Source organism: Gigantopelta aegis, chromosome 1 (assembly GCF_016097555.1).
Source record: "Gigantopelta aegis isolate Gae_Host chromosome 1, Gae_host_genome, whole genome shotgun sequence".
Taxonomy (NCBI): Eukaryota; Metazoa; Mollusca; class Gastropoda; order Neomphalida; family Peltospiridae; genus Gigantopelta; species Gigantopelta aegis.
The window spans coordinates 20683098-20706621 of record NC_054699.1 but is presented as its reverse complement, the minus strand read 5'-3'; the positions used below and the strand labels follow the sequence as shown (position 1 = coordinate 20706621).

At 37.5% G+C, this 23524-nt stretch overlaps 1 protein-coding gene across 4 annotated transcripts in view; it reads right to left on the bottom strand.

Annotated features, from left to right (window-relative positions):
- Positions 1–23524, bottom strand: part of LOC121371891 (dynein heavy chain 2, axonemal-like) — a 134692-nt gene that overhangs the window by 67643 nt on the left and 43525 nt on the right. For 2 of the 4 annotated variants that reach the window (XM_041498118.1, XM_041498127.1), the window contains 21 exons: positions 22416–22577; positions 21801–21923; positions 20562–20699; positions 19657–19739; positions 19028–19208; positions 18290–18428; positions 17322–17539; positions 16621–16719; positions 15869–15994; positions 15205–15315; positions 14721–14909; positions 14065–14358; positions 13293–13473; positions 12200–12327; positions 11236–11388; positions 9281–9406; positions 7365–7583; positions 5949–6066; positions 4811–4819; positions 2941–3218; positions 1268–1426 (listed from right to left, as the gene is read on the bottom strand). In XM_041498118.1, coding sequence (XP_041354052.1) covers positions 1268–1426; positions 2941–3218; positions 4811–4819; positions 5949–6066; positions 7365–7583; positions 9281–9406; positions 11236–11388; positions 12200–12327; positions 13293–13473; positions 14065–14358; positions 14721–14909; positions 15205–15315; positions 15869–15994; positions 16621–16719; positions 17322–17539; positions 18290–18428; positions 19028–19208; positions 19657–19739; positions 20562–20699; positions 21801–21923; positions 22416–22577 — 3234 coding nt within the window. The remainder of the gene's footprint in view (positions 1–1267; positions 1427–2940; positions 3219–4810; positions 4820–5948; positions 6067–7364; positions 7584–9280; positions 9407–11235; positions 11389–12199; positions 12328–13292; positions 13474–14064; positions 14359–14720; positions 14910–15204; positions 15316–15868; positions 15995–16620; positions 16720–17321; positions 17540–18289; positions 18429–19027; positions 19209–19656; positions 19740–20561; positions 20700–21800; positions 21924–22415; positions 22578–23524) is intronic. The other 2 variants (XM_041498134.1, XM_041498144.1) reach the window with 1 other exon arrangement.

Sequence of the window (23524 nt, the reverse complement as noted above, 5' to 3'; positions counted from 1 at the left end):
AAATGAAAGGAAAAGTGACGTTTGTTTAAAGTACGTCGTTTAGTCTGCAGCCAAGCATGTTCAAGGTGAATAGATAGATAGATGGATGGGATGGATGACTGAATAGAATGGACGAATTGGTGGGTAATTGGGATTGATGGGTTACATGGATGGATAGACAGATGGATGGGTGGGATCAATGAATGGATGGATGGACTGATCAATAGATATTGGGATGGATGAATGAATGTATGGATGGATGGGATGGGTGGATGGGATGGACAAATGGGATGGGTGGATGGAATGAACAAATGGGATGGGATGGGATAAGATGGATGAATGGATGCTTACATGGATGGAGGGATGGATGGATCAATAAATAGTATGGATGGATGGACGGATGGACGGACGGACGGACGGGATGGGATTGATGACATGCACTGGATGGGTGGATGGGTGGAATGGTGGATGGATGGATGACTGGATGGAATGGATGAATTGGTGGGTGCATGGGTTTGATGGGATAGATGGATGGATGGACAGATGGATAGGTGGGATCAATGGATGGATGCATGGATGGACAGATGCATGGATGGACAGATGCATGGATGGATGGATGCATGGATGCATGGATGAATGGATGGATGGATGGATGGATGGATGGATGGATATTGGGATAGATGAATGAATACATGGATGGATGGGATGGGTGGAGGGAATGGACAAATGGGATGGGATGGGATAGGATGGATGAATGGATGCTTGCATGGATGGATAAATAGATAGAATAGATAGAATGGATGAATGGATGAATAGAATGGATGGATGCATGGAAGGAAGGATGGATGGAAGGATGGATGGAAGGATGGATGGAAGGATGGATGGATGGATGGATGGATGGATGGATGGATGGATGGATGGATGGGTGAGTGAGTGAATGGGATGGATGACTGGACTGGTGGGTAAATGGGATTGATGGGATAGATGGATGGAAGGATGGATGGATGGATGGAAGGATGGATAGAAAAAAAACCCCAACCACATGAACAGTAAACACACTTACTGCAAAAAAAATTCAGTGCCATACGGAGCAAAACAATTTGTTGTAACAATATCCTATTATTCACTGACAGTCAAACAATTTGCAGAGGAAGGTGACAAACATACGGACATATAGACAGACACATATGTACATACACATAGACAAACACACAGATAAATAAATAAAATAAATAAATAAATAAGAAACAGTTATACATTTTTAAAAAAGACTGTAATAATACTTTACCCCATTATCAGCTGAACAATAGCAGTCAAACAGTTTGCAGAGGGAGGTAATTGCATTGAGTTCTGCGATGGGGATGAGTTCCTTGCAGTTAGCTTTCTTGAAATCGAGAATCTTCAACACGTATTTATCAAAGAGACGCTTCAGTTCTTCAACCAGTACCTGGAAAGATGAAAAAACTAGAATCAATCTAACTGGAATTTTGATAAAATTTGGAGGAGTTAAATGCATCTAACAGTCACTAATCACTTTTTAACCACAGACAAGACAGCACATACCATGGTTATTGATATACCAGTTGTGGGGCACTGATTGAGAAAAAAACTATTAGAGAATGGGTCCACTGAGATGGTTAGATCCTATGATACAAGAATCTCAGGTGAGCACTCTTATGACTAAGTTAGATTTTACCTCGTCAGAAATGGAGCTAAATTCAAAAACTTAACCTTTCAGCAAAATGTAAAAACTAGGTTATAACCTTTTAGCGAAAAATGCTAAAAATTAACCTTTCAGCAAAATGCAAAAACCTAACCTTTCAGCAAAAATGTAACCTTTTAACAAAATGCAAAAACATATGTCTCACTACACAGTTCACTTCTGGGTTAGAGTTTATCACAATTTGTATTCTTAATGGTAAGCCTTCTGGCTGGATTTTGCCAATGTTATCTTGTACCATTGTGTAGGCCTATTAACTTTTGGGGACATAGGTGTATAGTGGAAGAGGCAGTCGATGTGAATGGGTTGCTGAACAGGTGGTTCAGACCGGTACTACAGCCAGGTGCAGTCATATAGCAAAAATCTGAGACTGAAATGTTCGCAATTTTGGAGTGAAAATAAATGCTTATGTAATGTATGTTCGCAATGGAGTATGTGGTTAGTGATAAAAAGAACCCGTTCTATTGGCAATCTTCATTTGAAGTTGGGCAATTTAACATGGATTTCAATGGCAGATGACATCTGTGTAGTGAGACCTAACCTTTCAGCAAAATGCAAAAACTTAACCTTTTAGCAAAATGTAAAAACCTAACCTTTCAGCAATGCAAAAACTTAACCTTTTAGCAAAATGCAAAAACCTAACCTTACCTAACCTTTTAGCAAAATGCAAAAACCTAACCTTTTAGCAAAATACAAAAAAATTAACTTTCAGCAAAATGCAGAAACTTAACCTTTTAGCACATATCCACAAACCTAACCTTTCAGCAAAATGCAAAAACTTAACCTTACCTAACCTTTCAGCAAAATGCAAAAAAATTAACTGTCAGCAAAATGCAAAAATGTAACCTTTTAGCACATATCCACAAACCTAACCTTTCAGCAAAATGCAAAAACAACCTTTCAGCAAAATGCAAAAAACGAAATCTTTTAGCAACATGCAAAAACTTAACCTTTCAGCAAAATGCACAAAAATTAACTTTCAGCAAAATGCAGAAAGTTAACCTTTTAGCACATATCCACAAACCTAACCTTTCAGCAAAATGCAGAAACTTAACCTTTTAGTACATATCCAAAAACCTAAACATTCAGCAAAATGCAAAAACTTAACCTTTCAGCAAAGTGCAAAAATGTAACCTTTTAGCAAAAATGCACAAATTGATGAACTTGCTTCTGCTGCCCATTGCTCTAAAAAAATTAACATTTATAATATTTTGCCTTCTGACTTTCTCAAGAGAACTTACCTTGTCTGTTTTTCGTTCCAGCCATGAGCTGACATATGGCTGCCAGCCGAGGTCCTTGTAATCAGCATACACCATGCCACAGCGCGATACCGTGGCAGGCGAGGCGACTGCAAGGTCCTCGACTTCAAATAACAGTGACACAGTGTCTGGCATGGAGATACGCTCTCCATTAATCAGAGTGAGTATCTTGTTGTCGTCCATCACAGAGTTCATGCTCTCAATCCACAGGGTGTCCACAGGACCATCAAAGACTATCCACTTGTCATCAGGTTTCTCATCTAAGATAGTCGTCAAATACAAAATATAATGTCTTAATTTTTTATCTTTTTTTTTTATCTTTTTTTTTTAAATGAATCAACAATGAGAAAATGGGAAGGAAGGAAATATTTTATTTAACGATGCACTCAACACATTTTATTTACTGTTATATGGTGTCAGACATATGGAAAATGGGATGATTAAAAATATTATATTTTAATATCTACAATAGTTATCATTGCAAAATACAGTGAAAATCATCTTTGTAAAATTAAAATATTCTTAATGTTAAACTATTAAGATCATGTTCCAAACATGTCTAACATCAAACCATTAAACACATTCAATGCACATTGGGTCAAACTGATGAAGGTATTTATCCCTCAGTTGTGTGTAACTTACCTAGACAGCTTTGCATATTTAATAACTTTATCATAAATGCCACATCAGATAAGTCTTATTTTATCCAAAATAAATTTGTGACAAAATTAAATTTGCAACAGTTACCTTTTGTAAATTCATCAAACATCAAATAACTAAAACATTCGAAGAGCAAACTATTAAAACTGTATTCAATACAAATATTTTTTTTTAAACTGAAATGCTGAAGACAAACAAGTAAAACAGTAATATACAAGTCAATTTATCACCCCATCATGCACACATAACTGAGGAAATGATAATCACAATTTCTTACTGAAAATTTCTCATTGAGAAATTATAATGCATTGATATAACATACAATAACATTGGACAATTTAGCACTTATAAATCAATGACTATATCGGTACTAAATACGACATCATCACAATTTGGCAAACAATTACAATTCATTGCAGATTTTTTTTCACAAAATAAATAGAACTTTTAGTTTTTTTTTAATTATCTGTGATTGGGAATAAAATAAAAATAGCTGAGGTAATAAATAGAATAACAAAGTTGGTTCCAGTTAATTATTATCAAATTTGATAGTAACTGGTAACTTGTTTATTATCCTTTATATAACACATGGTATTCAGTTTAGTAAAAAGGGACTGTAAAAAAATGTCTGGTTTTGAGGGAGGGAATTCTGGTATACAGAGGGTCCAGTTTTGAGAGGTATGGTGTATGGTACATTTTTGAGATATTGCAGTAAACGTATCAACTTGTTGTTGAAAAATTAAATAAGTTCACTGCAGATAGCAGTGGTTTGATAACCCTCTGTCCCAAGCCCAGCCACTAGCCATGCCAAAGATGGGGCTAGGAGTGGACATGCCTGAACCCTACTTGGATATTGGCAAACTGAAAGTGTTTCAGGTTTAGGTTTGATAAATGACAATGATTGTTACTAATTAAATTACAACAAAGCTTTCTTAACGTACTTTGATCTTTCATCTAGAGAGTGAAAGATCATAAGATTGACCTGTAGGGCTTGATGAAAGATGCTAATAGTCATTTATGTTACATTTTAGTTTAAAGAGTAAAGATTTTGAAACTGGAAACAAAACTCAAAAGGTAGCTAAATGAAGAATAAACCATCAAGCAATAACCTTGAAAGTTGAAACAAAAACAAGGAAATAAAAAGAACGAAAATGGAATCTGAACAAAACCATTGCTTGAAGACAAAATATACCAAGGTGCTCTGAAAACAAAATTGATTAATGAATATGAATGAATCATTGAATAAATGAATGAAAAATGAATGAATGAATGAATTTTTAATATACTTCAGCACGAAAATACACTTCAACTATCGTAAATCAAAAATAAAACTTATATAACTTCGTAAAATCCCAAAACAAACAGTATTAAGAGCTACTGGCCTCGGTGGCACAGTGGTTAAGCCATCAGGCTGGTAGGTACAGGGTTCGCAGCCCAGTACTGGCTTCAACCCAGAGCAAGTTCTTAAGGGCTCATTGGATAGGTGTAAGGCCACTACACCCTCTTCTCTCTCACTAACCACTAACCAACTAACAACTTACCCACTGTCCTGGACAGACAGCCCAGATAGCTGAGGTGTGTGCCCAGGACAGCGTGCTTGAACCTTAATTGAATATAAGCACGAAAATAAGTTGAAATGAAATGAAGAGCTGTCTAAAAAAACACCCCACCCAATACAATACAAATAACTAAAATTGTATTCTGGGTGGAATTTAAAACATTCTATTACATTTCTGTTGCATAACATAATATATCTTTTGTATGTGTGTGTGTGTGCATGTGTGTGTGTGTGTGTATGTGAAATGAATGAAAGAATGTTTAACAACAACTCAGCACAAATGAAACATATGAAAGGTATTCGAATGACTTAAAGTCAATATATAGAGATTATTATACGAGCTTGTGTGTTGTACTGATTTTACGAAATGAGTGTCAGGATTTTTGTATTGTCTGAGCGAGAGCGATGGTAATACATAAATCTTGACAGAGTAAAATCAGTACGATACACACACGAGTGTAATAATTTCTTTATTATCCATACTATTATTGTTGTTGTTTACTTTATGAATAACAAAACCCAACTCAAAATGTTTCAGCCACAACTAGAAGGAAACGACTAAATGACGTCATATTTCAAATTCACAGTCTGAGCTAGGACTGGACAAGCAACGTCATGTTATGACATCGCTTCGCAAAATTAGATCATTACACTTGTTATTACACGTGTGCTTTGTATGATTATTATTAACTCGGTTGTGTTGAACTATATGGATAATAAAGACAGTTAAGTTTCATGACATTTAGCATATAACATGATGAAAAACACCTACCTGCACAGGTCTGTCTCATAACGCTGGATAACACCCCATCTGTCCATTCATTGGTGTTGAGATCAAATTCACCATAGAGTTCACCAAGGGACAGCGCTTTTGGATTTAGTGGAAACTCCTACAGTAAATAAATGGCAGGTGTATAAGCAAAATTACAGTGTGAAAATATAATAGCAGCCATTTGAAATGAGTAATATAGCCAACTTGCAGAATAAGACTTAAATTATGGCTATCATATACTCACAGTTAGGAACATATTAGCAACAGTTGGCAACATACTAGCAACAGCTGGGAATATACTAGCAACAGCCGGGAACTTCTGATGCCAGTCAACTGACACCAGTCAGCTGACAGTCGGGAACATTCTGACACCAGTCAACTGACAACAATCAGGAACATTCTGACATCAGAAAACTGACAAGTCAGGAAAATTCTGACATCAGTCAAGAACATTCTGACACCAGTCAATTGACAACAGTCAGGAACATTCTGACACCAGAAAACTGACAACAGTCAGGAAAATTCTGACATCAGTCGAGAACATTCTGACACCAGTCAACTGACAATAGTCAGGAACATTCTGACACCAGAAAACTGACAAGTCAGGAACATTCTGACATCAGTTGAGAACATTCTGATACCAGTCAACTGACAACAGTCAGAAACATTCTGACACATCAGTCAATTGACAACAGTTAGGAACATTCTGACATCAGTCGGGAATATTCTGACACCAGTCAACCAACAACAGTCAAAAACATTCTGACATCAGTCGGGAACATTCTGACACGAGTCAACTGACAACAGTCAGGAACATTTTGACATTAGTCAAACTGAAAGTCAGGAACATTCTGACAGCAGTCGGGAACATTCTGACATCAGTTAACTGACAACAGTCAAAAATATTCTGACATCAGTCGGGAACATTCTAACATTCTAACTGTGAATTGTGAATTGTAAAGTCAGGAACATTCTGACACCAGTCAATTGACAACAGTCAGGAACGTTCTGACATCAGTCAACTGACAACAGTCAGAAACATTTTGACATCAGTTGGGAACATTCTGACATTAGTCAACTGACAACAATCAGGAACATTCTGACATCAGGTGGGAACATTCTGACACCAGTCAACTGACAACAGTCAGGAACATTCCGACATCAGTCAAATGACAACAATCAGGAACATTCCGACATCAGTCAAATGACAACAATCAGGAACATTCTGACATCAGTTGGGAACATTCTGACACCAGTCAACTGACAACAGTCAGGAACATTTCGACATCAGTTGGGAACATTCTGACACCAGTCGACTAACAACAGTTAACTGCCATTACAAGTGTCTTTTATATTAGATTCGACTTCACAGATCCGCTATAATGAACATATCAATTAAAAAAAAATGACCCTCACCTTCACTATCTGGAAGTTTGGGTCGCCAGCCTTGCACAGGCGTGTACACGTTGCCTGGAGCATCTTCCACGCCACGGACTTGCCAGCGAGCGTGGAGCCGACGATCATGACGGCGTGACGCGACGTCTTCGTCTCATACAGCTGGATGACCTTCGCCACGGTCTGCTCGTTCACCTGCAGCATGCTCTCACGCAGCTCCTCGGAAATACCGTTCTTCAGCTGCAGACGAAAAGGAAAGGAATGAATGAATGAATGAATGAATGAATGAATGAATGAATGAATGAATTAATTAATTAATTAATTAATGTTTAATGACACCCCAGTACAATAATAATGAATGAATGAATGAATGAATGAATGAATGAATGAATGAATGAATGAATTAATTAATTAATGAATGAATGTTTAATGACACCCCAGTACAATAATACATATTAGCTATTGGGTATCGTCAAAAGGAATGAATGAATGAATGAATGAATGAATGAATGAATGAATGAATGAATGAATGAATGAATGTTAAAAAAGGTAAGTATATGGAAATATTATTTATACAATTATGTAAAAAAAACAGTGTAAAGAGCTGTCTGGACAATACAATACAATACAAATATTAATGTAAGTATATTTTTTAATTTTGTATACAAATCAAAGTATTTTGAAAACTTAAAAATTAATTCAGGATGGAATTGAAGATTCCAAAAAAATGCCTGTTGCCAAATTTATAATTTCTCGTTGGCTTCAGATGATTACACTCCACCAAAATATGGCGCACGGTCAGTGTACACAAACAAAACAAAAAAGGACAGGAAGGTTTTGTTTAACGGACGTCCTTAACATTGATTACTCAGCTAACATAAAGTGTCTGGAATATGGTAAGATTGGGACAGTTGTTATAGTGAATGAGAAAGGAAATCTTTTATAATTCACGCCTAACTCTTAAATTGCAGACAGGACAGCACATAACACATCCTTTGATATATATATCAGTCATGGTACATTGGTCAAAAGAGTGGCCTTTTTTAATATTTAAAAACACAAAATTGCTCTTAAATTGCAGACTTCGGTAAACAGGACAGCACATAACACGGCTTTTGATATATATATATATCAGTCATGGTTCACTGCATGTTGAAAGAGGGGCCTTTTTTAACATGCAGTGTACCATGACTGATATATATATATATATATATATATATCAGTCATGGTTCACTGCATGTTGAAAGAGGGGCCTTTTTTAACATGCAGTGTACCATGACTGATATATATATATATATATATATATCAGTCATGGTACACTGCATGTTACAAGAGGGGCCTTTTTTAACATGCAGTGTACCATGACTGATATATATATATATATATATATATATCAGTCATGGTACACTGCATGTTACAAGAGGGGCCTTTTTTAACATGCAGTGTACCATGACTGATATATATATATATATATATATATATCAGTCATGGTACACTGCATGTTACAAGAGGGGCCTTTTTTAACATGCAGTGTACCATGACTGATATATATATATATATATATATATCAGTCATGGTACACTGCATGTTAAAAGAGGGGCCTTTTTTAACATTTAAAAACACAAAATGTCAATTTTCTTCCACAAAAAAAATGGAAGCTCAGTTAAGCATAGTTAAGAAAGCGTGCTGACAGACACTCGGTTCGAAATTAATATAACAGTTTGTATTAATCCCATTGCCCCATTTCCTTTTACTTCTTTGAATTCCATCTCATCTCTTCCCGATCTGGCAACTCCTCCTATCTTTCAACTTCTTTCACTGTCTCTCCAGCCACAATAGGTGCTTGTCTCTTGTGGTTATCCGTACCAGTACCACACACCTGTCACTCCCATCAGCTTTTACAAAATGTAGATTCTTAAAAAATCCAGAATGCTTACCTTGGAATAGTCGACAGCTGGAGTCTCGATCCCGGGGAAGAGATCAGACATGATGGCGTTAAACAGAGGCAGATCTGACGATGTAAGCTTGGCAATGTTCATGTCCTTCATCGACAGCAGTAAGATCTGAAAAAACATTTTAAAAGTTTAGCATGTTTTCACACAAAATTTCTGTGGTGTAAAAGAAGATAACAATTAGGACATTTCTCCAGTATATTTTCATTATTTCCTATATGTTTTTTCAATGCACAGTCTCTCATTTGTCAAGATTAAGAACTATTTCCGAATGATTGCTTAACGACATATCAGCATTAAAAAACACATCAGCTATTGTGTGTCAAACTAAGGTAAGTCCACAAATAAAACTTATATAAGTATGTAAAAACACAGTTTAAAGAGGTGTGATCAAAATAATATGAGTGTCACACAATCAGGGTTTCAGCCAGAGGGTATGAATGGTGAGATTATGTATCCTAAAATCTAAGAAATTAATGGATACATTTTTGTAATTTTTTTTAGAAAGATTAAAGTAAAGTAAGAGAAATGCTGGTCAAAATTTGTCAAAGTGCATGAACGAATGAACGAACGAACGAACAAACAAACGAACGAACAAACACATGAACGAACAAACAAATGAATTAGTGTTAAATAACACTCGCAAAAGTCCTTGTCTTAGTATTTAATGTAACAAGCTATCCTCAGGTTAGACAATCATGTAATCTTTTGTTATGGTAATAAAAAATTTCATCTACAACCAAACAACGTATTAAAAAAACACATACAGGAAAGTCTTTAAAGTTAAAATAAGCATTCTGAGAGTACTGCTAAAGCAATACATGTCCCCTACCAGGCCCAACAAATTTGAGTATTTCCTAAATTCAAGGGCCATAACTCTGAAAATGGGTAAATTGCTATGAAAATCAAACTTGATCTGTAACAGAACATGATAAAGCTATATAAAAAATTTCAGCTTGATATCTTAAGACATTGCAAAAAAAATGGTCAGGGAAAACACACTTTGGTATCTCCTTAGTTCAAGGGCCATAACTCTGTCAAAACTTAATAAATAGCCATAAACGTCAAAGGTGATCTGTAACAGTACATGATATAGCTATACACAACATTTCAGCTCAATATATCAAGGCATTGTGAAAAAACCATCCGGAAACTTAGGCCAGTATTCTTTTTTTTATTCAGTTTACGAACCCACCGACGTAAATTTTGCTCAAATAAAAAAAAAAAAAAGTCGTATTTTTCACTTTTATTACATTTTTTTTTGGCTACCGACTTCCACAAATAGCTCTAAAGAAAAAAAAAGGGTGACCATTCTAGTCTATTGTGGCACATTTCGTAAGGTAACAGTGAGAAATAACACTTATTTCGTCAATAAATATACCGTTGTAGATACGAATTGTTAATTCGTCTTCAGTCGCTCTCTTTCGGGTCCGATTCGCTATTTCGCTCCAATTTCTATGCACCGCACGGTTGCGCACAGAGATGCCTTGTCAATCTTATTTTGTTACAAAAAATCCACATCTATCAAAGTGCCATATTAAAAAAAAAAAATTACCCCTACTGATACACCCCAAACAGGGTTTTTTTTCCCTTCCTCCTACCTTTGTACACAAAAGTTCTTGTTCGTAAACCTAATAATTTAAAAATACTGGCCTTATATGTGGGACAGACGAATGGACAGACGAATAGACAGACAGACGGACGGACGGACGGACGGACGGACGGACGGACGGACGGACAGACAGGACAGGCAGGCAGGCAGGCAGACAGACAGACAGACAGACAGACAGACAGACAGACAGACAGACAGACAGACAGACAGACAGACAGACAGACAGACATGAAACCTAACAACTCTTATTTTAGACATTTTATATGCTGAATCATTTGTAAAAACTGGTGCAGGCATTTGGACTTGTTCTCATGAAAGTTCTGCCTACCTCTTCATCGGACAGATTTGGGTTGCTTCTCTTCTTCCGCCCTGCATACCTGAGTACAGACACGAGGGCGCGGAGGCCAAAGTCGTAGTGGTCCTGGTGAGACAGCTGCTGCTCGGCCAGGCAGTACATCGTGTACACCTTCTTCGCCAGTAACTGGGGGTAGAGGAAAGGAAAATAAAATCTTTTTTTAACATCACCTCATCTCAGCATGTTAGACTATGGTATATAACATGGTTATATTGACATACATGCTACACCTAATGCAAAGGAATGAAGGATCTTTTATATAATAGCTCCATAAACAGGACACCTGCTATTGATATATTAGTTGTGACAGTCAATCCTCCCCCCCCCTCCCCCCCACCGACACACTCTCAAGTCCATTTATTGATGGCAATTGATCCTAAGATCCACTGCAAATCAGTTAAGTATTTTACCACTAAAGTATATTCCACCCACAGATGGTATAAAAACAAATGAAGTGAAATTTCTCAAAACCGAACCCTCTGTATACCAGAATTCCCTCAAAACCACACTTTTTACAGTCCCTTTTTACAAATAAGTACAGAATGTAACCTCTCTAAACCAAATACCTCTTACAACAGGACATTTTACTTGGTCCTGGGTGTGTCTGGTATGTTATAGTAAATCAACTACAATGTAGTTGATCTCATTAAAAAAAAATCAAATTAAAAAGCAGTGAAAAAATCCCCCTGAAACATGGTGTATGCCTGCTACTTCTTTGCCAGTAAATGTTATGACATAAATAAATTAACTACGGTAATATATATCACTGAAAAAAAACAACAACAACAACAACAACCTTAAGACATGAAATATTACTTCAGCAGCAATATGTAGATTATGGAATATGATAGAGAGTAAAGTAAATAACAACAAAGGTAAATTTAAACCAAAAAGACAATTAATGTATTCTCAGCAACAGACTAAAACAGGTGTTCACCTTTGTGTTGCCGAATCCTTCAGCGAAGAGAATGATTTCAGCAATGAGGTTGGAATCAGGAACCACCATGGCAATGGGTCGGAACATGGACTTCAGATTGTCGGGCAGTTCAGTTCGGCCAGCATACCCTGTTGGTAACAAATTGTATTTTTCATATTCGTATACTGGATCAATAGATTCAAATACCTGAATTTACCATTAACTTGAACTAATGTTCGCATGCCTACCTTCAGTTTCACATACCTGGATTCAATATTCACATAAATGGATTAATTTTTTGTAATTGGGTTCATTTGTCATATAATTTGATCAATTATTTACATACATGAATTACCTAATTACATAGATAACTGGATGCACATTTCACATAACTGAATTAATTTTTCACATAAATGTTTAAATTTTTCACATAAATGTATCAATTTATTTATTACATATATACATGAATTCAAATTTTCACTTACTTTTATTTACTATTGATACACCTGGCCCCATGCTTAAAACACTAAAATACTAGAGTCAAGGTTTTAATAAAGTCTTGCCCATAGAAACAGCATAGAGTTGATTGAAGTCTGAAACATTTGCTTGTACGTTTTGAGTCTAGACTTTTAAAATTCTTAAACTTTTATAAACACAGGTTTTCAAATGAATGTTTTACCTGGATTCATAGTGATGAACATTCTGCAGGACCAGATGAGGTCAATATATACACAGGACCAGATGAGGTCAATCTATACACAGGACCAGACGAGGTCAATCTATACACAGGACCAGATGAGGTCAATACACAGGATCAGATGAGGTCAATCTATACATACCTGGATTCATAGTAATGAACGTTCCGCAGGACCAGATGAGGTCAATCTATACACAGAACAAGATAAGTCAATCTATACACAGGACCAGATGAGGTTAATCTATACATATCTGGATTCATAGTGATGATCGTTCTACAGAACCAGATGAGGTCAATCTATACACAGGACCGGATGAGGTCAATATATACACAGGACCAGATGAGGTCAATCTATACATATCCAGATTTATTGTGATGAACATTCCGCAGGACCAGATGAGGTCAATCTACACATACCTGGATTCATAGTGATGAACGTTCCGCAGGACCAGATGAGGTCAATCTCGCGGCCCTCAAATATGAACCTCTGTTTGTTGGTGGCCAGTGCGCTCAGTATGGAAAGAATCTGCTGGGCCACCACAGACAGTACCTCAATGTTGATCCGGTTGAACTCATCAAAACAGCCCCATGCTCCAGTCTGAAAAAAACATATTCACAGAACCTTTAAATTAATAGCCATTGAAGATGATCGCAGTCTAGGCTGACCATTCAGAGGGTTTTTTCTGACTACTCGAATGAAAGAAAGAATTAATGAATGAATAACACAGTCCAGAACAAACTAACCAAATCATTTTCAAGACATTAATTGAAAAATTATTAAAACAGGTTATAGAAGTATATAGAAAAAACCCTAATATAATAAATGGTTGAATAATACCCAAATATGGACAAAACACATCATATATTATGTATAAAATAAAAGCGAATGCAAAATAAACAATAAATAAAAAAAAAAAAAAGCCAACAAAAAAAAAAAAAAAATTCCATAACTATGCAATTTTCTTATACCTTTCTTTCCAAATCTAGAAACAAGTGAAATAGAGCTAATTATTTTAAATGAACTATCTTGAGTTTTCAGCCCTAGCAAGACTTCATTTGTTTCCCCAAAAAACTACACACACATCCTGCTTTTTAAAACCGGATCTTACTGTAACATGTTTTAAATATAAACCTTTTTAAAAAGCTACAAACTTGGGATAGACTCTTTAAATTTATCAAGAGCACCAACCTGAGCCAGACCGGAAAACATGCGTCCCATGGACTTGTAATCGAGACCCTCGGAACAATTGACGACGATCACGTACATCCCGAGAGCCTTGCCCAGATCCTTGGTCGTCTCAGTCTTGCCGGTTCCCGCGGGCCCCTTGGGGCTCCCACCACGGTGCAAGTGGAGGGCGGTGGTCAGCGTCATATAGCAGCGATCGGTCAGCGGCGTGATGACCAGGCGGCCGGAGTTACCCAGATACTCGTAGCCGTACTGGAACTGTGTGTTGGTCTGGCGGACAACGCAGTCATCTATCTCCTGAAAATACAAAATATGGTTAGTCAGTCAGTCTCCGACTGGGTAAGTACAGATATACATACCGTATATTCATGGTAAAAAGTTATTTACATGTATTGCACAAGATATTTTAAAATATAACAAGTTCAGCTTCTACTTGTGTCCAGTAGACTTTTTAGTGTGAAGGTTCCATGGCATCTTCCACAGCAGTTTTGCAGTTAATGTGTGAAAGAGGCGTTTCATGTATCTGTAACATAAAAAATTGAAAGTTCCCTGGCAAAATAAATGTCATGGAAAATTTAAAACACTGTGGCAGTCTGCACAGCATTGCTGATTGCCATGGTTAATTGCCAGGGTCAGGGTGGAGAACATGATGACGTTACCTTGTCCCAGTAAACCCGAAGCTGACTGAGCCATTCGAACGCCGTGACATCGGAACATCCCGATTTGATCATCTTCTCCACAATGTCTCTCGCATGAACCTCTATCGTTACCAAGGCGACGATCTTCAGTCGCTGGATCTTTGTGAGATTTCCTCTAATAGCCTCAGACAGTTTGTTCAGCATCGCAACCTATTGAGAAATATTAATTTATGTATAAGTTCATAATGTGGAAGGTAAATAAAGTCATGGCATTTTACAAACCACTGTTATTTTGTTATTTTACTCTAATCAACTCTAATATTAATATATTTTAAGACAATAAAAAACCCAAAGAAAACAAAATTTAAATAAAAAAAAGTAAGATAAAAGATTAAGGAAATATTTTCAAGATTACAAACAAGCAATTCTTGCACAGTACCCAGCTTGCAAGCTAGAATCTTCTACAAAATTTAACAAATACATTAATTAACGGCATTGAACTAACCTGCTTTTTCTTCATGCTCTTTTGTGCACGCTTATCTCCCCTTTCTTTGGAGGTGGCCAGGGCCTTGGTGACATCCTGTGTCCACTGTATCTGACTAGCTGTGATGCACAACTAAAACACAATAAGAAATCTTTCATCTCACAATCATCACACTCACAAACAATATGCCTGGTTCAGAGAAACATGGCTACCTAGGATGAATATTAATTGGGGTCTTATATAGCAAGTGGTTTTTCTGGAGAAGTAAACAGGGATCTTATGTAAGGGATACATCATAATTGTACTGTAAAAATGAACACAAATCTCTATCTAGTGACAGTTAATTTATACTGTTTATTTTGAACCACACATAATATAACAAGCATTCTGAGAGTACTGCTAAAGCAATACATGTTCCCTACAGAGCTCAACAAATTTCGTATCTCCTAAGTTCAAGGGCCAGAACTTTGGCAAAAATGGGTATATCGCCTTGAAATTCAAACATGATTAGTAACAGTACATGATAAAGATATACACAAAATGTCAACACAATATCTCAAGGCCTTGTGAAAAACAAACATCCGGAAAACTATATCTGGGACAGACTGACAGACAGACAGAAGGATGGAGATTAAGCCTATAGTCCCCTCCAGTTGGACCAGCAGGGAACTAACAATAAGCTTACCTGTCCGGGCCACTCTTTGATCCATTTGTCTCTCTTGGTGAGGTTCTTCTTGAGCGCCATTCGACAGTTCTTCAGGACTTCCTTCAACGTCCATCTCATTGTTTTCTCCACATCACACAGCCAGGCCTTAACACAAACACACACACAGTTACTATATCTGTTTTCACTGGTAGCAGGGATTCTAGATTATGGTAGCCCCAATACAATCCCACGACTAGTAATATTCAATGTTGGGCTAATAAATAAATACTATTGCCATGCTCGACAGCTAGTGAATTGTTTTTGTAAAATGTTGCAGTTAAGTCTATTTTGTAAAAATGAATATCCTTTCCCCATGCCAACCCCACTATGTTAGTGTTTTTAAGCTCCATCTCCGTTTAGGTGACATATCTAATTAGTACTATTATTTAGTAAAGTAATATTAACTTAAAAGTAAAGTAGGACTAGTGAATTTTTAATCGTGGCTAGTATTTTTTTTAAATCATTGATCCCATGGCTAGTAGATTTTATAAAAATTCTAGAAGCCCTGCTGTTAGATAAATGAAAAAATATCTGTCATTAAATAAATGCTTTTTTGCTGAAAAAATAATAAAATTCATTGAAAAAAAAAAAAAAGGTTTCCTAAATGCATATAGCACTAAGCAGATCTGTGGATGTAACAATTTTACAATCAGAACTCAGATATTTGCAAAAGAAGGACATGAATTGGTATATATGTTTTTGTTTTCAATAAATGCAGAGTGTGAACTTACCTCCACTGGACCCTCTAAGTAGACTGAATGTCCAAACTCTACATATTCCGCATCTGACGAAAACATGCCAGCAGCCTCCCACTTCTGAGTGAGCCCAGCCTGCAAAAAGTTAAAATGTGTTTTGTTTAACAACACCACTAGAGCACACCGATCAATTAATCATGGATTACTGGATGTCAAACAGTGGTCTTCAGAGGTAACCTACTACATTGTTCATTAGTAGCAAGGGATCTTTTATAAGCACTTTCTTACATACAAGACAGCACATACCATGACCTTTGACATAAACAGTTATGGGGCACTGGTTGGAATAAATCCACTGTATCTGCCAAGGATGTTCAATCCTCCGAAGCACCACAAAGTAACTCAGATCATACTCATAGGATATTAAGCGAGTTTCTATTCCGTATCATGTTTATGCTTTTTATTTAAATTGTCAAAATGTTTAGCAAGTGACACTGAAAATTATTTCACGAGGGACATAAACATGATATGAAATGGTAACAATTTTAATATGCTATTTATTACCCATAATCAATTTTAATTAATCTCACTGAATGTTCCAGTAAGATTGTTATGTGTCAGTTGTATGATGTCATCGTATGACATCAAGTGTTACATCCCACTTGACGTTCTATTGGGACGTAATATTTTTATATTAGCCAAGATATTTTTAACCACATGGGTAATACTCTACTTACCCGACTCATCTTGAGAGACCTGATGTTGTCGAAGCATTTCTTCAGATGTGTCTGGACGGCCTCGGGGTTCTTCGACTGACCGAGGATCTCGAGAAGGTCGTCGTTCGACAGGAAGTAGAACCGTGGGAAGATCTGTCGCTTCGTTTCCAGGTACATGTCAAGAGACTTCTGTATTTCCTCCAGCTTCACATTCATGTCATTCAGCTGTTCCAAAATGCCTGGAAGTAGTGGGGGAACAAAACAAGAGAGATAACTTATGCTGATCCAGTATAAGGCTTGAAAATAATTTTGTGGAGTAGCAAGCACTCTTTGCTTTTCAGATTTCAAAATGGAAGCTCATGGTAAAAATTGAGAAGCAGTTCTAGGAATCAGTCTCAAAATTAGAATTGGAGTGTAACCTAGCTGGTGAGTTCCACGGAGGGCGTTTTTCACTAACCTGGGTGGTGAGTGCCATGGAGAGCGTTTTTCATTAACCTGGGTGGTGAGTTCCACAGAGGGCGTTTTTCACTATCCTGGGTGGTGAGTGCCATGGAGGGCATTTTTCACTAACCTGGGTGGTGAGTGTCATGAAGGGCATTTTTCACTAACCTGGGTGGCGAGTGCCACGGAGGGCGTTTTTCACTAACCTGGGTGGTGAGTGCCACGGAGGGCGTTTTTCACTAACCTGGGTGGTGAGTGCCATGGAGGGCCTTTTTCACTAACCTGGGTGGTGAGTTCTGCAGAGGGAGTTTTTCACTAACCTAGATGGTGAGTGCCATGGAGGGCCTTTTTCACTGACCTGAGGGGTGAGTTCTGTGGAGGGAGTTTTTCACTAACCTAGGTGGCGAGTGCCATGGAGGGCGTTTTTCACTGACCTGGGTGGTGAGTTCCACGGAGGGCATTTTTTACTAACTTTGGCGGTGAGTTCTGCGGAGGGTGTTTTTCACTAACCTGGGTGGTGAGTTCCACAGAGGGCATTTTTCACTAACCTGGGTGGTGAGTTCCGCGGAGGGCATTTTTTACGGCATTCAGTCGAGTCATGATCACCTTCCACCGCACGTTCACGTCATCAAACTCAGCAGACTCTCGGGGAAGCTGCTTCCGGATATCTTCTCCAAGAAAGATGTTCTACATATGGAAAACAGAAATAGTTTATTCACATGTATGAAAATCTGTCATGTGATGTGCTATCAGAATAATGAATAAAACAAATAAAAGACAGAGAAAGGGAGATGGGCAGACAGACAGACAGAGAAACAGAGACACAGAGACAGAGAGACAAAGAGACAAAGAGACAGAGACAGAGACAGACACTCATTCATAGAAAGTGACAGAAAGACAAAGAGAATGAGACAGAGAGGAAATGAGCCCCATCTATCAAAAATGTAGCAAGGGATCTTTAATATGTACTTTCCCATGGGCAGGACAGTGCATACCATAGGAATTTTTTTTTAGCCCGTGACAGTACTCAATCCTTGGCCTTACTGCATACCAGGCAAGTACTAAAGTTTGTTATGTTTAACAGCACCACTAGAGCACATTCATTTATGAATCATCGGCTACTGGATGTCAAACACTGGGTCACTGTAACACTTAGTCAGAGGAAACCTGTTAGCATGGGCTCTTTTATATGCACTTTCCCACAGAAAACAGGACAGCACATACCACAACCTTTGATATATTAGTCAGGCGAGTTCTACTGCAAAAAAAAGGAGAAACGTGTTCACCTCTAAGTACATCCACTGTCGCTGGACAGTCAGCAGCATCTCCACCACCTCAAGAATGTGTGACAGAGTTCTCTCCCATTTGTCGACCTCCGCCTCAAAGGCCTTGACGAAGCGAGAAGCTTTCATCGTGGAAAGTTGGACCTGATTGTCTTCCAGTACAGCAAACACGTCTTCAGTTGATCTGATTAATGAGATAATAATAAAATTAAATTAAAGTTCAATTTGATTAACAACATCCCTAGAGCACGTACACTGACTTAATAAGCATCGACTATAAGATGTCATTCGTTAATTTTGACATATAGTCTTACAGAGGAAACCAGCTACATTTTTTCATGAGCAATGAGATCTTTTATATGCACCATCCCACAGACAGGACAGCACAAACTTCGGCCTTTGATATACCAGTTGTGGTGCAGAACAAACGTGCATCAAATGGAAGGCAACTTTTTATTTATTTATTTAATTTTTTGCTGAAAAACCCTTCTACTTCCTCAACACATTGTTTAACGAGCAGTTATGTCACAATAATTATAACATAATGAAATAAATAGAAAGATTTCTCACCCAAGTTTGAAGTGCCCCTGTGAACTGTGACACACAATGAAACAAAGAAAAATATTTCTCACCTAAGTTTGAAGTGCCCCTTGTCCTTGTACGATGTTATATCCAGATCTGTGATATTCCATACTGCATCAATGGCTTGTAGACCCTGCAAAAACAATTCAGTGAGTTAAAACAGTGTACTGATATGTACATTGATATGTATATAACCAATAATTCAGTTTGCTGTAATGTGACCCACCATTTCACTATTCAAATTATCTTTTATTATAATGCTAAAACAAAAGGAGGAAAGGAGAAACAGAGGTTGATATTTTGACTGAATGAGAAAATGAATGGGGTTGATGTAAGACAGAACAGAAGTCTGAATGGGCCTTCGTTCACCCCCTCCCCAACACACACAAGCTTATAAGATGAGTTTGGGGGAGCTGTCCCCACAACAAATGGGGCAATAAAAAATGACAGTTAAAATGTTATCTTATTTATGGCCAACTCATTGGTATTTAAAGCAGCATTCTCATTATGTAATTAGTCACACTGATTTGTCGCATGTGATTTGTTGACACTACGTTCCGATTTAGGTGTTCTCACAGTCCAATTCAATTGCACGCAACAATTTGGTGTGACTAATCGCATAATGAGAAAGCCGTGTTCCTCCTATGTTTGCACCTGACAGCTAGAACATGCATCAAGCTACACTTGATGGAGAACCTCAAACCAACAACATATCAGAAGGCTGGAACAACAAATTTTCATCTCTTGTTGGCCATCAGCATCCACGTGTTTGTGAGGCCAAAACATCAACCTTGTCAATATATGTTGGCCGAAATGTCTACGGCCGAAACAGCCGGACTGAAACATCTGGGCCGAAACGTCCATGACCGAAATGTCCGTCCACAGTATGTTCAAGTGAAAATGAAAGAAAGAATATAAAATTATTTTTGTATTCATTTTTATTGTTTTTATTCACCTGTTCAATGGCCAACTCCTTGGTGGCCGCGCTGGAAATGTCATGGATCTGCTCGCTGTACTGGTCAAATCCGTACTCAATAATCCGCTCCAGGGTGAAGTCTTCTCCCTTGTGGTCAAACGGTCGCTGCATTTCGTCCTGCAAAATCAAAGCAATATGGCTGTTTTTAAAAGACCAAGCCTACATCTGCAAAGTTGGGTGGTGGTGGGGGGGGGGGGGGGGGGGGAGAGAGAGTGAGAGAGAGAGAGGGGTGTTTCCCTGCACCTCCCAAGCTTCTGACACCTATGCATAGGTATGACTGTCTGACAAGAAATGATTCTCTAGCCACAAAAAGTGAATGTGCTTGTTGTGTTCTTTATATGTCAAGATAATGTATGCAAAGCTACATAGAGCCATTTTTTATTAACAGTGAGTTTGGCATGGGATCACAAATAATGAAAAAAAAAATCAATGGATACAAAGTTAGATATTAGCATCACACAATACAAAGTTATTGCCACATAAATGATTTGTTTTATTCAAGCGCAAGGACAGTGTCCTTGATTGCTCAAAATGAAACTTCACTGAACATTTTTATTTGTCCACCGGATAACCACCAAGGTATACTTTGCTTGTCCGAGCAGATTTTCATTTGTCAGGACAAACGGACAAGTGCTTATTTCGAACACTGTTTGAGACCGCATTTAATTCACTACTAGCATAGGTATGGCTGTATAAAATACAGAGATGTAATGTGGGACTGAATTTCAGAACTGTGGGTTAGCAGCCAGCAACATGTTAACTTCCTAATACTATGGATGAGTGTTTTGGTTGCAGTCAATATTTGCTGTTACGGTTTATCTTTTTATCAGTATATGAAACAAAAACAAGAACAAAGTATCCTGTTGATTACAACAACTGGGATAAATTCAGCCATTTTTCACTCACGCTTGTTAGACTGGTTTTTATACCACATATTAAACCAAATGACCACTTAGGAGACCAGTTTAATAGTTTGCAAATGTTGAGTAAAGAATGATTTGAAACAAAGCTATTAGTTTTATTGTGATTTGACAAACCTCTCTATCGACAGTTTATGTGTATTTTCTGTTAGTTTTGAAACCTAGCTATTAGTTTGACCATGAGCTGATAAACATGTCTGACCAGTGTATCTGTATTTTCTGCCAGTGACAACAAACCTAACTATTAGTTTTACCTGTATTTTCTGCCAGTGAAAACAAACCGAGCTATTAGTTTTACCTGTATTTTCTGCCAGTGGCGTGGTCTGAGTGCGTCGTTCTTCAGATCCTGGATGAGTGGCATCGTCCTCTTGAACTGGTCCACGCGGTTCTTGATCACGTCCACAATCTCCCAGTTCTTGTCCTGTGAACACAGTTTTATAGTTAATGTTGGTTTTGTTTAACGACACCACTAGAGCACATTGCTTTATTAATCATCGTGTAATGGATGTGAAACATTTGGTAATTTTGACATATAGTCTCAGAGAGAAAACCATCTACATTTTTTTATTAGTAGTAAGGGATCTTTTATAAAAAAAATATTTTTAATGACACCACTAGAGCACAATGATTTATTAATCATCGGCTATTTGATGTCAAACGTATTTTGACAGAGAGGAAACCCTCTACATTGTTTCATTAGTAGCAAGGGATCTTTTATATGCACCATCCTGGATCTTTTATAAGCACCATCCTAAAGACAGGATAATACATACTACAGCCTTTGATATACCAGTCATGGTGCACTGGCTGGAACGAGAACTAGCCCAATTGGCCACCTGATGGGGATCAATCCTAGACTGACCGCACTTCACCACTAGATTACCTGTCAAAGATGGTTGTATAAAACACTAACCTTGAGTTCTCTGCTGTACTTGTTGAGTTTCTTGTACAGTGTGATGGACAGAGTCTCCATGTCTGAGGTCTGCAGCTCCGTGAACTGCCCGACCTTCCAGTCCTCCCACAGCCGTTCCCACTCCTTAGACAGTTCCCACACCGCCTCGATCTGCTCCAGTTCCTGGACAAATACAAGAAAGAAAACAGTCAGTATAATTCAACATATATATCACGTGAAATTTGACACCCAGACTGCCTCTATTTGCTCCAGTTCCTGAAATAATATAATTAAACATACTGTTCCTGGGCAAACACAGTGAAAAAACAAAACAATCAGGATTAAAATTCAAAATAATATATTGTCTCTGAACTAGAAAACCTTGTATCTACATTTTCAATATATTTCATGAGGCCAAACAAACTGAGTTTTTTTTTTTTATGAGCTAATCCAGTGAAAATACTCTATTCTTCATGTTATAATTCTTAAATGTCATTTGTTACAATGAACCCGCTTGTAACAAAACATTTCTTTTTATTTCAGCAATGATATACAATTTAAAATGTAAAGCCACTTCTCTTTCACTGGCCATGAACCACTAATCACTACCTTTTCCCCTAGACCGACATACCAGACAGCTAAAGTGGATGTTCAGACACAGTATACTTGAAATATGAAAAAAACATATACCTAGGAAAACATAGACTGAAATAAAATAACCGTTGGCTGAGGCCGGCTCACCTATTCAAGATTGATGACATCCTTCGATGGCTACCGGTCGATTTTAAAAATGGAAATAACTTTACGGATCTACAGTAAACTGAAATGAAATAACCAATGGCTGAGGCCGGCTCACCTTTTCAAGATTGATATCCTTGGACGGCTGCTGGTCGATTTTGAAGATGGAAATAATTTTACAGACCTACAGTAAACTGAAATGAAATTACTGCTGGCTGAGGTCAGCTCACCTTTTCAAGATTGATGACATCCTTGAATAGCTACTGGTCGATTTTGATTTTGAAGATGGAAATAACTTTACCGATCTACAGTAAGCTGAAATGAAATAACCACTAGCCAAGGCTGGCTCACCTTTTCAAGATTGATGATATCCTTGGACGGCTGCTGGTAAT